Here is a 16,067-nt window from a genome sequence, read left to right as displayed (position 1 = left end):
GAGACTACAGTCTTCAATCTTCACAAGCTATGGCACAGAAATTTGATTTTATTGTGCTCCTTTGATACTCCTAGTCTCTCTCTCACCTTCTTTACAAAACAGTCAATCAGAGGTCTGTAGTGCAAGAACTCTGCAGATGAATGTAAGGAGCCAGAATTTTATAGTTAGGGGCCTACTTAACTCACAGTAAGACAAAGCAATTTTTGTGGCTTGGTCACAACATGAAGAGCCAATTTTGCTGGCATTCCCAGCGGTCTTGCCCCTTGTGGTATCTGGTGGAGGGGCATTGGCATTGCATTTAATATCTTAAAAGATGGCACTGAAACATTTTCCCTTCACTGACTGGTGCCATCATGTAGTCTACATTGCTAGCAGACGGTAACTCTCAATTACGTGATCTATGTCTATAGCGATTGTTGTGCTGTCTTTGTATTGCGGTAAGCATTGGGACATTCTAAAATAATGTATTGTATGAATAATGTGCTTTTTTAAGGCTGATTTTGTGGTAAATTGTGGACAATGCAATATTTCCTGGTGATTGTGGATAATGCCATGAAAACTGCAAAACCATGAATTAAGTAGACCCCTACCCCTACTTAGACCCCTTGAACATTACGATTATTGATTTGAGAGAAGAAACGAATATCTCCCTTAGTCTTTTCAAATTAATTTCATATTCCATCAAAGAGCTCTGCTCTCCCTCCCCTCTGTTCTTTTTGGTCAGCATTGTGCCAAAGATCAAATCCTGCTTAACCCTGCTTTCAAGGGCCATCCCTCTTGCTGTGGTTCCCTCCAGTTTTGAAAGCATGCCCTCTTCAGTATACAAATGAGTTAGAACAGCCATTACAACTCATAGATGTATCTGCTCCCTTCTGTCTCAGCCCTGTAGGTGTAATGTATAAGATCTCAGAAGTGCAACTGGTTTATGAATAAATCAAGACCTACTTTAATTTAAAGCACAAGTGCAAACAATTCACAGGTTTAAAAAGTAAGGATCATTTGTTTCAAATTATAAGCCTTTTAAAAGGCTTTTTTTTTTTTTTTTTTGCATAAAAAGGATAGATATCTGGAAATATAGAAACATTTGACATCAAAATTTCCCCAATGTGGCTACAGAATTTTATATTACTCATCTAAAGCCAGCTCTGTAATTGGGGGTGGTAGTGAAAGTAAAGAGGTGAATTAAGAGAATTAATTTATAAAGTTAATTTTTGAGGCAGTAGGGCTGCCCCAAAAGAATCAACATGTTTGTGAGCTTTGTAATTTGGCTGCAAATGGGGATCCCAGTTTCACATGCAGGGCTATGTTCCAGATACCTCACAATTATACACATTACTATACATGTTACCACCTGACCTAGATGTCAAATGATCTTGACAATCTCAGTGATCAAACAATTTATCATACAAAATGTCTAAATATATTTTAAAAAATGGTTTCAGGACTCCTTCAGACATATCAGCAAAGATGCAGGGTGCCAATAACAAATTACACAACAAAAGAAATCTCCTGGCATTGTCCGGCTGTAGCAAAAACAGGAGGTGGAAGCCAAATACTCTCACCAAGAAAACAAATCACCTTTTTACTGGATATACAGGACAGCTTCAATGTTTTATTGAACCTGTTACAGGTTTCACAACTTGTATGCAGGGCTACCCAAAAGCTGTTTCAGGGAAGCTTATCTTGACATCAGTCTAATGTCTCTCTGGGGTCTTGGATCCTGGAACAAGCTTTCTTAAACTCTTCCTGCCAAGAACAAGGTTTCACTTTCCAATCCAGGCAGTGCTAGAGAAGGCCAGGGTGTTAGGTTTTAGGAATTCTCAACTGTAGGGCTCTGGTGGCCGGCAGAATAGACTATGAGCAGACATTGTGCCAGTCAGAATCACCCTCCATGCAGGTAAGATTGTGAAATGGACTCATGGCAGCCCACCTGCTAGTCTTGTTGCTAAATCACATATATCTTCTGCAAAAATGAAGCAGTTTGCTGCATGTGAGTGAGGCATTTGAAAATATTATACAGCATACACCACATCTGTTTTTTCAGGAATGAGAAAAAATCATCTCTGACAGAACATCTTAAAGAAAAACAGCATTGTTTCTTAAAGGAGTCAGCTGCCCCAAAATGCATCTACTTTGGGTCAGCCGAGGACTTCGGTATACAAGAACAAATATCACATTTCTGTTTGGGAAATATACTTCCAATTTGGTCACCAATGGCTAAAGTTTTCAGGAGTTTGCAGACGTATATACAACTTCACTCATCTTAAAAATGCCATTCTTGTAGGAAAGCTGAGCAATTCAGAAGTCATGTAAAGATTGTCTTCTTATTGAGCAAGATTGGGTCCTACTCAGATCTAGTTTCTGTTGATTGTCTTCAGCCAAAAAAAAAGCAGCAGCTAGAGACCATGGGCTGGAGGGGACTATTTGGGAGTATTCACATTCATCCTTTTGAAAGAATACTGGCAAGCACCATTCACAGGGTGAGACTGTCTGGGTCTCAGTTGAGTACAAACAGTATTTCCAGCATAGGTATTGCATTTCCAGTGCTGGAAAATCAGCATTTCTCCATGAGCAGTCAGCAAGTGGAGGTGCGTTTCCTGTACTGTTGAATAAGGGGTACCAGGCACTCTGGAAGTCCAGTCTGGAGCAGGAAGGGGTGATCTAGAAGTTCTTGTGCTGTTGCTCTTTCCAGGGGATCTCGTGTCAGCATCCGCTCCAAGAAGTCTCTCAGAACTGGGGAAGTCTGTAGAGAAAGAACCAGTCAGGTCAAATCACTTAAGGAACCAGGTCAGAGCTTACATAATAATAGGCTTAAAAAAAGAACAAATCTGTATGATGAAATCCTGTATGAACAAAGTTGAATCCAGAGAGGGTGCAGAGGCATAGCTGCACCCCACTTTCTGACCAGGTGGCTGGAGCATCAGCCAGGGTCTTTTTAAGTTCCCCAAGCAGGTAAAACTCCCCCCCCCTTCCCTTCCCTTCCCTTCCCTGCTCAGAGGCATGAACTCTCCACATCTTCCCCTCCCCTACCTGCTGCTGCCACTGTCTGGACTTAACCCAGAGGCAAGGGGAGAGCTCCAGAATTACTCCAGCCAGGCTGTGCAGAGGCTGGACTCAGTCTGGGACCACAAGGGGCAGGTTCTCCTTCCTTGCCTGGTCCCCCAGCTGTTTCCTGGCAGCCCAGGAACAGGCACAGGGAGGGGGAACCCACGCAGCCTGGCCCCCTTGCAGCCTAGCTGGAGTTGGGTGGAAACAGCTCTGGAGCTCTCCTTACCTCCAGGGCTAGGGACAGACATTACACATAAACGGGTTTAAGTGATCAGAAACTGGTTTAAACCTGTAACAAAACAGATGTTCAGTGCACATAAACTGGCTTGAAAATGACTGAAACTGGTTTGAGATAAACCTGGTTAAATGTAGTATCAGACTTAACTGATTTGGGTCAAACCAGTTTATGCACTGTCTCCCAAACCCCTTCCTGGTTTAAGTTAAAGTTAAATCAGAGTCCCCCAGCACCCCGGCATGCTCTCTGGACTGGGAGGGGCTCTTTGTTCCAGAGAGCTGGTCTGGCCCCTCCCCTCTGCTCCCTGGTTGCAGCTGCGACAGAGATTGCATATACAGCAGGGTCTGCCTGGCTTCCCCCTGTTCCCCCCACCCCCTCATCACTTCCTGTTGAAGCAATGATTCCCCCCTCCCCCCTGCCTTGCACAGACATCCTTCATCATTAGGTAGTATACCACATGCTGGCTACAGTCTGTGCTGTGGGAGGCGGGACAAAGGCAGACAGCACAGTGCTGCTTAGGGCTTTTTTGAGCTAATCAGCAGGTAGCTGGTAATGTCCCTCCATTCCTTCTTTGGAACAAATTGTTTAAGAAGAGCTTGAATTAATGAAAGATCCTTTTGTTCTGCTGATGGGCTGATAAATGCTCCCTGCTGTGTAACTAAATGCTGTGTAAATCCCTGACTCCCTCACTGACTAGCAAGGGGGGGACCCCTCCCTAATCAGAGCATCCTGTTGGGACCTGGCCACGCCTCCCCCTCAGTTCAGCACTATGGAAGGGAAGGAAGGGCTTCTAGCCTGAGCCACTGCAAGCATGTGCCTGTGTTTTTTCAGTCCAGAGGGGATGTCTTGACGGTTACAAACTGATTCAGCCTAGGCAAGTTAGACTAACCTGCAAGACTGAATCAGTTCAGGCTCAGGTTTTTTTACTGTCTCTCCCTAGCCCAGGGCAGTGAGTACAGCAGCAGTGCCAGGCAGGGAAGAGGGGAAAGGGGATTTGCTTCCGAGCAGGGAGGGAAAGGGGGGGCAGGGAATTCTTACCTGCTTTGGGGACTTAAAATCCCTACCTGCTGCTTCTGCGGTATGGTCTACCCACCCCAGTCCAGGGCAGGGGGAAGAGGACAAAGGTTGGGAGCAGAGGATGCAGCCACCCCTGCAGCACCAGTTGCTGTTCCCACGCTTGCTTTGCAAAATCCTAGATCTGCTTCCGTGTATGAAATCTGCCCTTTCACATAAAAATTTGAGAGGGAAGAAACTTCCTATAGATCAGGGATGGGCAAAATGCGGCCCCCGGTCCATGGGGCCCCTAAAAAATTTAGAAAATTAATCTTTATCTGCCCATGGCTGCCTGTCATGCGGCCCTCGATGGCTTGCCAAAAATCAGTAAGCGGCCCTCCGCCCAAAATAACTGCCCACCCCTGCTATAGATACTCTATTAATCCTCATGTTAACACTAGGTGCCATACTTGTGTCTGCCATGATATTTAACAAGGTGTTTACCAGGAAAATGGGACTTTGGGCAAGATCCAATAGTTTAAAGCAGTGACTCTAAACCAGGGTGCTTTGGCACCCTGGGTGCCTTGAGGTCCTTTCAAGGCTGCTATGAGGTGTCACACAATGTTAGCCCTGTTAAGTGTGGAAACGTGATTCACAAGACAAACCTGGATATTTCAAATACAAGTTCATAGTGTTAAAGCTATGATGACCTGCTGTGATCTTTCCGAGTTCCTTACAACAGAAGAATTGCTCTGTATTTTTCTGTTGTCAAAAAATGAATGGAAGCTAAGAATAGACATTTTCCAAGGGGTCCCTCAAGTCTAAGGAGGAGTGCCTTGAGTCTAGAAAGGTTGAGATCCACTGATCTAAAGACTGTATGCATGAACAAAATCAAACTATTGAATCAATAGGCTGGGACCTCTCTACAGAGCAGATGGTGCACAGTAACTCTTCATGCTGCTTTTCTTACTCTATAGTAAGTTACCTCTGACCAACATGGATGAAGTTACTGTTATGCAGCTTTCACTTTCCATAGAGGAGGGAATAAGCACAAAGGCAGTTCCCATGTGTCAGCTGCTCTGCAGGAAGTCAGCACCACTTTTAACTCTCTGCCATTTGATCATTTGCCATTACTCTCAGACACCCTAACCATTAGCTGATACAATATTCATGTTTAGACACACGGCTTCTAGAGTAGAATCCAAAACCCCAGTTTCCCTATTTGGTGCCTGGGAACAGTTAGATGCCTAGAGAAGCAATCTAAAACACCATAGGCTAAGCAAGATCCCCAACAGAGTGAGCCAACAGGAAACACTGAGCACACTGGTGGATCCAAAATTCCAATTTTTTCTGAAATTTAGGCTCCTGAAGGTCTGCAGTCAGGCACCTCCAACTGATCAGGATCCAAAGCCTGGAATTCTCCCCTGAACATAGGCATTGACAAGTATTCTTTGAAAGAAGTATGCAAAGCTCACTGTCTTTTAAAATGCAGGAAGAGGTAGTGATGGTACCCCCATTTACATAATAGCCTAATGGCTGGAGCACTCACCCAGGAAGTGGGAGATTCATTCTGGGCTCTCCTCAGCTGGAGGGGGTTTAGACCCATAGCTCACACCTCCCAGGAGAGTGCCCTAACCATCATGCTAACTCTACATTCCTTTAACAGATGTTGAAGCTGTGTCTCTGTACAGTGAAATGGGAAACTCACTCTGCTGGTTCTTTGCACCTGCATCTCTTGGAGCAAACCTTACTTAGAGGGTAATCCCCAAAGGGTTCTTACTAGCAAGATTAATGGGGCTTGTGTTACCCAATGGTTACAGCACTCACCTGTAAATGGCAAATCCGTGGTTCTTGTTCCTGCTTCCAGGATTATTTCTGTTTTTTATGTCATGACCGTTTATTGTAAAATGCATAAGCAGTGATGGGAATGGGGACCAGGACCTAGGACTCCCTCTTCCCAGCTTAGTATACTAACTACTAGGCAAGTGGTTCTCAGCCTTTTTAGATGCAAGGCACCCCTTTATAGACTTGAGGTCCCCCTTGGAAAATGTCAGCTCTTAATTTTCACACATTTATGAACTATAGAAAAATAATAAAGCAATTATTTTGCTGCAAAGAACTCAGAAAGATCACGACAGGCCAGAATTGTTTTAACACTATGGATTCCTATTTGAAATCTCCAGTTTTATTTTGTGTACCATGTTTGCACACTTAATAGTGCTAAAACTGCATGGCACCCCACAGTACGTATGAAAGGATCTCAGGGTGCCACAGCAACCTGGCTGAGAATCACTGTACTACACCATATAGTCATGCTCTCCCTTCCTAGCTCTGTTAAACTTTTTGGTGATAGTCCTTAACTGGTCACTTCACCAATCAAGGTTTACTTTCAAAGGGTGCACAGAAGCAGGATTGGCAGGTTGAGCTAATGTTATGCCACCTAAAAAGTACATTGAGGCCAGATTCCAGCCCTAAAACATAATATTAGTTTTGCATATGTAAAAAAGAATAAAATAGCAACTTCTACAGTGTTATACTGTGAATTTTAAATTTTAAACTAATGTTACACTGTGAATTTTAAATGTTAAATGCTTTCAGTAGAAACATTTAGGTTTAGCAGCTGCAGATGATCAGAAATAATTGGAAAAGTATGATAGTTCACAAAACTATAGAAATGATTTGCTCTCAGAAGAGTTTGCCTGAAATAAGAGTATTTTGACTGGTGCCTGAAAAGGAACTCACTGTGTTTCTAAACTTTGATACCAGTTTTCTACAAGTGATCAAGTCAGGTTAAGTATCAGTGGCTGTAATTCACTGAATGAGCCATCTTAGAACAGTCCTAAAACATTTTTTACTAACAAAATTTCTCTCACTGGCCACTAGGTGTCAGCACTCTACCACGGTGCTGATTGCTAAGGGAGACACCCAAGCAACTTACCTACTACGCCTGAAGAGAGACTACCTACCTGTGGGCTCCGTAAAGCAGTCTCCTGATAGGACTGGGATTCCTTGACCAATTTTTTTGAGTGGAATAAGTTATCATCAACCTGGCCCTCAGGACTGTGTCAACTTGCCAATCAACAATTAATCAGATTCACAACTGCCTTGAAAGCATACTGACCCTGTGAACATTTTTCAGCTTGGGAGGAGGACTGTCGCGAAGTCTCTTCATTGCTTGGACTGGAGAGTCACTAAAATAGGGAGGTTCCCCATCTACCATCTCTATCACCATGATCCCCAAAGACCAGATATCCACCTGCAGAAGTAGAATATAACATCACACTGAATACAGTGACCCTCCAAATCATCAATAGCAACATCCCTCTGCTTCCTACTCATGATCTTTCTTTTTCCAGCAAGGGGAGGGTTATATTTATAAAATAATTGCTTGCAACATCCCAACTATATTTCAGATATCACTGAGAAGGTGAAAAGTTAAATCAGCTGGATACTACTGGACCCCGTGAAGGCAATTTTAGCTGAGAGGATGAAGACTGAATAGGTCATGGAGACTGCACTCTTCAAGAAGTGACTCTTCTAGGCAACGACTGAGCCACTGTTGTGCTGCAGGGTAAAGAAGCCTGCATTTTCACTGTCCAAATTATATCAGTTCTGTGAAAGGAACTCAATCCCCAGGATACTCAGTCTGGTTCTGTCACCTGTTTCATAGTTTCACAATTTTCCCAAGTAATGTGTATTCACATTTGTGTCTTTCCCTTGCCACCTTCATTCCCTATGGAGATTAAATTCATTCAGTGATTCCTGGTTTATATTCCAAACTGCTCCTTGCCAAAATGTCTACGCACACAACATGTGTAGACAATATATAGCAAGGATCGGTGACATGGTTAGAATATAGTTATCACCTGTCTAGACCAACCCATGTTTTTTTCCATTTTAGGAGATAACCATCTTGTCATAGCCAAGTTTCCTGTTGTGTTGTGTTTATGTTTAGTTGGGCTTTAAGTGCCTGGTCAGAAGAAGAGCAGATTATTACCTCAGTGATTCACTTATATTACTTCAGACCATTACTTGCTAGTTCTTTTACTCGAAAACTGGTATATTACCTCAGTAGTATATGGGACCCTTGCAATGACCTCTGGAGCCATCCAATATGGAGTTCCTACCAGTGACTTCCTTTTTGGGACATCTTTGCTGATCTGAGCACAGAATCCGAAATCTGAGAGTTTCACCTGCGAAAGAGACGAAAGAAGGGTAATGGATGGAATATCTAAACCAGGAGGAAAGTGACAAGCATGCAGTGATAAATAAGTGAACAGAGATAAGATGAAGAGACAGCAGCAAAAAACATGGAAAACAGCAAAGAAGAAAGAGAAAAAGGTTAGAGCAGTGGAAGATGAAAAGGAAAGGAAAAAAAAAACTGAAAAAGATGAAAAAGAAAAGGATTCTGGGTGAGCTGCAGGCTGAGGAAGACAGACAGAGGAGCTTACCCTTCCATCAAGGGTCAGGAGAATGGAGTCACTCTTAATGTCTCTGTGGATCACGCCCTGAGAATGCAAGTATGCAAGTGCTTGCAGCACTGACTCACACACTGTAGCAATTTGTTCCTCATTTAGTCTGAAATAAAAATGAAAATCTCAAAGCTGCTGCATTGCATTTAAATATGAACAATACAAATAAATTAAAATGCCTGTAAAAGTATAGTGCAGTCCTTCAGCCAAGCTCCCTTTCCATTAGTGGTACATTTTCAAGATATTTATTCTGAATACCCATAACAATGTGTCCACATCACAAAAAGAACATTAGCATAATTAGCTCTAACTCTCATCAATATTAGTAGGTTTAGCAGAAAGGGCACAGAAAATGGGTATAGAGCCAGAACTACCTTATCATTTTACCCTGAAGCATTTCTTCCATCTCAGGGTGGAAACAGAGCAGCTTGAGAAAAAGCTTGCACTGTGGCTGCTGCTAGCACTCCTGTTCTGTTAAGAAGTGAATTGTCTCAAAGCCTGGTGGTCCAGAATCTTTCACATGCTGAATTCAGATAAATCAACTTAAAAAAAAATAGACTGTGGATATGCAAAAGAGCTTTGTCCATGTTCACAGCCCAGACTAGCACTTCAGGCTATTTCAGCGATTGATAAAACAAATTCTTTTGCTTCACAGTAGGGGCAAGGTACCATAAAACCTGCTGAGAAAGGCTTTAAAAATAATCAGAAAAAAATATTAAATGGCTTGTGAATATTATATGCGACTCTACCCTGTGAGAATCTATGCAGGCAATTTGATGAAGACTACCTGGATCCAGGCAGTTGCAAAACCCTACAATATTCTATAGTATACTCTATAGTATACTATCTACACTGCCTTCTCTATACCTAAAGCCAACATGGACTTGTTAATAAGTAGGGTGAAAGAGATTGAAGGATCTTTCATTGAATTGGATGTCTGGGAAGCTTTCAAATTCAATGCACTCTTAGTCAACACCAATCCCTCAGTCCAATAAATGAGAACACACAAATAAATCCTTGTTTCTTACATATTTCCTGGACCACTGTGGATACAACATCTCCTCAGCACTACTAGGACAATAGACTAGAATTTCTCATTTCTAGCCTTGACTCTTCAGTGTACCATATCTGAACACCTAAATTTCTCAGTCTTCTGCAAGGACATGTTTCTCTGGGGTATGGACTCAGAACCTTTATAGTCCCATACCATTCATTTATATTCTCTCTACCTTAGTTTACCTATCCATAAGGAGGGGATAAATGAAGCTGTCTTCTCTTTAACTGAAGTCCTTTCAGACTGATCACTGTACATCCACATTCATAGGATACACCCCTATCAGCTGATGGCAGAACTTCTAATAGCAATAACAGCTCTTGCACCAACCTGCTTCTCCCCTCTTTGTTCCTGGATATTCTGAGGGTGAAGCCATAAAATGGTGTATGGCACTCTAGTGACCTCAGTTCTTCCAACCTCTTTCTCAGGTCTGAGGTTGTAAATAGGACTCTGAGGAAGTGAGGGGTATTGGCAGAGAATGAATAGGCAGAGTCCATCTAGAAAACTCTGAATACAGATAGGTAACTTTTATTCCTTCTTTGAGTGACCTCTGTGTACCTCCGCTCATGGCATTCAACTGGGATACAAAGTCTAATGTATGTTTTATAAACATGTTATTACAACTATCTAGCAGCTCTACAAATTTCTATAATGAGAATATGCCTGAAGTATGCCACTGAGACCATCTATGCCCTTAAGGAATATGACCTGATCCCTACATTATAGGGACAACAGTTGTTTTCTAGATTTCTTTAATACATAAACTAGCTCTTTTACACAGCTTTTGAGAGAGAGCTGCTTGCCCTCTACCATTTAAGAAAAAGCATTTGGTGATTTTCTAAATACTTTAGCTCTTGTTGGGTAGAAAGCTAAAGCTTTAGTAGATGGAATTTTGCTTCACTTGACCATGTGCCCTAAGAAAGATTACTTACAGATTAACAGAATGAATAAAACTGACATAAACTTACCACCTTAGGTAAATATGAGTATGGAAATGAAGAACCGGTTTTGTCCTTGCAAACTCTGAAGGACTGAGAGTCATTAGGACTTAAAGTTAGCTTGCTGTTTGGTAGATGCCATGGCTATTCTAAATCCTGTTTTGAGTGATTTATGGAACAGCAAACATATGCTCATAGGCTCAAAGGAGATTTCATAATTTGACTAGTGACTGGACTAAGGTTTTGGCATGGAGTTGGATCTTTGACAGACAGATTCTTAATAGCCCGATTACACATCTTTTTAAGTCCTATTATCAGTTATTATAATAATAATAATAATAATAATGAGATAACCTGATATGACTGTTTTCATGGACATAGAGGTCTGTATTAATAAATTAATACTGTATATGACTGAACATGGGAAATATTTACTTTATGATTAAAATATTTACTATATGCTCAGACACGCTGAATGTAATAGCAAAGTATTACCAGGGAGGTGACACAGCAGCATCAGATAAAAGTAATCCAATAAACAGACAACTGATAACATCTCCTATGCTATTAAGCTGTGAAAATGCTATGTACAGTTTCTATCTAAGTTAAACAGCTGTTTTGCTCCAGAGGGGAACAGATAGATCAAAAGAACAGAAATAGTTAAAAAGTAACACTCCAAAGAATTGAACGCTGAAGCCATCAGCAGGCTGCTGGCGAGGGCAGACTGACACAGAGGCTAGGGGACAGACATTAAACATAAAGCAATTTAAGTGATCAGAAACTGGTTTAAACCTGTAATGGAACAGATGTTCAGTAGGGCTGTACGAAGCTTTGGTCCCCGATTTGATTTGCGGAGATTCGGCCCAATTCAGTGGCCAAATCTCTGAATCCGAATCGAATCGAATCGAATCAGAGGACCCTTTAATCTCTCTGAATTGAATCAGAACCCTCCAGATCAATTTGGAGAGATTCGGACATAGAGACAGCTTTAAATGTTTTTTCCTACATACCTCTAGGTAGTAGGGGCTCACAAGTGCTGCGATGCTGGGGCGCACGGAGCATCCCACAGAAGCATGGGGGCTCACCAGCACGCTTGGTGGCAGACCTGGAAGTGTTTCTGGTCCACTTCTGGTTCTGTTGGGGAGTGCGCTGGGCCCCCCCCCCCTCAGCTCGGGAACTGAGCTGAACTGAACTGGGGGGGAGGGCCACCAGGGGTTCCCCTGTATCCGATAGCTGTACTTCCGGTTCATTTCCGGGTTCGCTGCCGAGCACATGGAGGGGCCCCAGCACTCCTGTGGGATGCTCTATGAGCCCCAGCATCACAGTGATCATGAGCCATGCCTGCTACCACAAGATATGTAGAAAAAACTTTTAAAGCTGTGTCTATGTCTGAATCGCTGATTCTCTGAATCATCATTGAATCTTCAGATTTGGCCAAATTGAATCAGGGACACTGATCCAAAATCAACAAATTGAATCACTGTCCCTGATATGGGCAGAATCCGAATCCAAATTGAATAGGGCCTGCTTTGCACACCCCTAATGTTCAGTGCACATAAATCAGTCTGAAAATGGCTAAAACCAGTTTGAGATAAACTTTGTTGAATGTAGTATCAGACTTAACTGATCTGTTTATGCAATGTCTGTCCCAGACCCCTTGCTGGTTTAAAATAAACCATACACCCCCAGCATCCTGGCATACTTTCTGGGCTGGGTGGGGCTCTCTGCTCTACAGCAGGGCTAGCCCCTCCCCTCTGCTCCCTGGCTGGAGCTCCAGCAGAGATCTGCAGGCACAGCAGAATCTGCCTGGCTTCCCCCTGCCCTACCCCCCTTGCTGCTCACTGCTCAAGCAAGAAATCTCCCCCTTTCCTCCCTCCCATTTCCCACAGCAGGGACCCCAGCGCCACAGACCCTAGGCATATGGTATGCTAGCTAATGCAGAGAGGCGTCTCTGTGTGTGACTGTCTCCAATTTCACTGGGACAGGCAGACGGAACAGTAACCGCTTAGGGCTTTTTGGAGCTAATCAGCTGGTAAGCTGTTTAAGAAGAGTTTGAAGTAATGGAGAGAGGCTAATGTTTTGCTGATCAGGTGATAAACATTGTTATCAGCCCCCTACTGGCTTTCTCATCTGTCAGTTTGCTGCAGGCAGTAAGACAATATAAAGAAGCAGGGAGGGAGATTAAAAAGCTGTGTCATCAATAGATGCATGCACTGTACCCCCCGCTTTGCCTCAGAGCGCTAGCAGGGAACTGGGGGCTGACAACACTCCCACCCCTTGAGCAGTGAGCGGGGAAAAACCTGGGATGCTGCAAGCAGACCTCCCTAATCAGAAGGCCTGCCAAGGCCTGGCCACACATCCTCTCAGCTCAGCACTATACAAGGGAAAGGAGGGCTGCTCTAGCGATGCCCCCAGCTTCTAGCCTGAGTCTGCAGGCATGTGCCTGAATTTCCTCAGTCCAGAGAGAATGTCTGTGCAGTTGCAAACTGATTCAATCTAGCCAGGTTAAACTAACCTGCAAAGATTGAATATATTCAGACTCAGGCTTTTTGAATGTCTGTCCCTAGCCAGAAAGGCCAGTGCTATGAGAATGTCTGAAGCAGTTTGGCTTCCCTAATATTCCATGGGGGTTGGTAAGCTTAGAGTAAGATAAAAACAGAGATACACCTTATAAACTAATTAAATCAAAGACGCTTAAGTATTCATGAGCAAGAGTTCTGTTCATTAGATGCTGGAGAGTAAGATAGTTACAGTTACATAGTTTTTATTGCTTTTGGATCCGTTTCTCCCTTATTCTGCACTGTTCACCTAATGCTAAAATTAAACAGCTCTTTAAGGAGGCTGTTTGGTGACTGTACTAACCACATCTCATGAATGTGAGACCTGAAAGAGACTTGAGAGAGTCCAGAGAAGAGCCACGCACACGATCAGAGGTCAGGGAAGCAGACCCTATGATGACAGGCTGAGAGCCCTGGGGCTCTTTAGCCTGGAAAAGCGCAGGCTCAGGGGTGATCTGATGGCCACCTATAAGTTTATCAGGGGTGACCACCAGTATCTGGGGGAACGTTTGTTCACCGGAGCGCCCCAAGGGATGACGACTAGGTCGAATGGTCATAAACTACTACAAGACCGTTTCAGGCTGGACATAAGGAAGAATTTCTTTACTGTCCGAGCCCCCAAGGTCTGGAACAGCCTGCCACCGGAGGTGGTTCAAGCGCCTACATTGAACGCCTTCAAGAGCAAACTGGATGCTCATCTTGCTGGGATCCTATGAACCCAGCTGACTTCCCGCCCTTTGGGCAGGGGGCTGGACTCTATGATCTTCCAAGGTCCCTTCCAGCCCTAATGTCTATGAAATCTATGAAATGAAGGAGCTGACAGCTGTTGGAACCCTTGAGAACTCAGGGCCAGTGCACAAGCCCAAGGCCAAAAGGCCAAAAGTAGGAAAGTCATGGGCTTCCATCCTTGACGGATAAAAACAAGAGGCCAAAGGCTTTGTGGAAAGGCCTCAGAGAGACCAGTGAGGGTGAATGGAGCAGCCTTCCCTGATCCTTAACATCTAGTAAATAGATTTGCACAAATTAGAAGAGACCAGTATTCAAATATAGGACTAGACTGGACCTTAGGACTAGATTGTTATTGGGTACCCAAACTTGAACCTTCTTTTGCTTGAGTGGGTCTTTTCCTGGAATTTAATGAGATTTTGCTTATATGTCTCTAGATCCATCAGATCCTTCCAATGAATGAGAATCCAGATGATAAATCCTGACATTCTGTTGAGACAGCACGTTTTGGGCCATGAGGTCAGTAAACTTCTCTGGAATGATGACAGGATTCTGGGAATCCCTATCTGGTATAGATGAGACAGCAATCAAAACTATTTTGGATTCATCTTTGTTCATCTTCCTTAGTCTTCCATAGGTAAGGGGACAAAGGAGACCTTTCTCCAGCTGAGTAGGAACACATATGGAATGAAATGATGGTCTGCTCTTGCTTTCAAGCAGTCTCAAGCTTTTGGCATTATGCCTTACTGCAAACAGACTTATTTCCATAACCCTTGAGAGCAAAGATTTCATCCATCACGGATGTTTTAAGAGAACTGCGCAAACAGTCTTTAACATCCTTGGTTCAGCTGATCTGTTTAGTAGCTGTCTTTAGCAGGCACTGAGTAAAGTGGGGATAGTTTCATAGATTCATAGATGCTAGGGTCGGAAGGGACTTCAACAGATCATCAAGTCCAACTCCCTGCCTAGGCAGGGAAGAGTGCTGGGGTCAGATGACCCCAGCCAGATGCCTATCCAGCCTTCTCTTAAAGACCCCCAAGGTAGGGGAAAGCACCTCCTCCCTTGGAAGCCAATTCCAAATTTTGGCCACCCTTACCATGAAGAAGTTTTTCCTGATGTCTAGCCTAAATCTGCTCTCTGTCAGTTGTATCCATCACAACAGTAACATGCCTTCCTATACAGATGAGTGAAATGAGGTCATCCTTTCTTGTTCTCTTAGTGTATTTCTCTCATGTTTTTCTTTACAACTTGGGTCAGTTTGACTTACCAATGAAAAAGGAAAGACCTAAGACCTCAGCAAATTGGCTTCATTATGTTGACATGCACTTTAATCTCTAAATGGTTTCAGTGATTGAGAGTTAGTAAATTGGTGGCATACATACCTTATCCCAAGATAAATGTGCTAGAAGCAATAGTGCTAGAAGCAATAGTTACTGAAGAAGCTGGGGTTTGAATGCTGTTCCTTTCAGGATGTAGATATACTTCTCCTGGGAGTCATTGAAGACTGGTGTAGATAGGTATGATCTTGCTTTGAATAGGGGGTTGGACTAGATGGCCTCCCAAGCTCTACCTTTCTGTGGTTCTATGACTTGGCAGATAAATGATTTTTAGCTAGTCACTGTTGTAGAGCTTTCAGCCTTAGCTGAGCATAGAGGGTTATATTTACCTATACAAGTGTGTGCCTATGTCTGGGTGTATAAATACATATATTTGTATATATGTATGTGTGTGCATGCATATGTGTGCGCATGTACATATAAATACATATATTTGTATATATGTATGCATATGTGCATGCATGTGTGTGTGTGCTTGCATGTAAAAACTCAGGCCATGAGGCCCATTAACCTGAGGAAGCATCTTAAAGTCTAGTTGGAAATCTTGGAAATGGAGAATCATGTCTCTGGAAGAAGGCTTTTCATGACAGAGTTCAGAAGTACCCCACAGTAGAGATTCTTTATGTAGGAAATGCGTCATTTTTCCTAATACATTCTGAGACCCAGTTTCTTAAGAAAGGGTATCCATGCAAATCAAATAATTGGC

General features: G+C 43.1%; 1 protein-coding gene across 8 annotated transcripts in view; it reads right to left on the bottom strand.

The window, feature by feature from the left end:
* Positions 1-1,023: 1,023 nt before the first annotated feature.
* PAK6 (p21 (RAC1) activated kinase 6) overlaps positions 1,024-16,067 on the bottom strand; it is a 58,772-nt gene continuing 43,728 nt past the window's right edge. For all 8 annotated transcript variants that reach the window (XM_006018520.3, XM_006018521.3, XM_006018514.3 and 5 more), the window contains 4 exons: positions 8,728-8,854; positions 8,344-8,469; positions 7,398-7,532; positions 1,024-2,743 (listed from right to left, as the gene is read on the bottom strand). In XM_006018520.3, the coding sequence (XP_006018582.1) occupies positions 2,576-2,743; positions 7,398-7,532; positions 8,344-8,469; positions 8,728-8,854 (556 nt within the window). In that variant the 3' untranslated portion in view covers positions 1,024-2,575. The remainder of the gene's footprint in view (positions 2,744-7,397; positions 7,533-8,343; positions 8,470-8,727; positions 8,855-16,067) is intronic.

The sequence above is a fragment of the Alligator sinensis genome, unplaced genomic scaffold (assembly GCF_000455745.1).
Source record: "Alligator sinensis unplaced genomic scaffold, ASM45574v1 scaffold262_1, whole genome shotgun sequence".
Classification (NCBI taxonomy): domain Eukaryota; kingdom Metazoa; phylum Chordata; order Crocodylia; family Alligatoridae; genus Alligator; species Alligator sinensis.
Note: the sequence above shows the minus strand (reverse complement) of the source record. Positions and strands in the feature narration are given on the sequence as shown.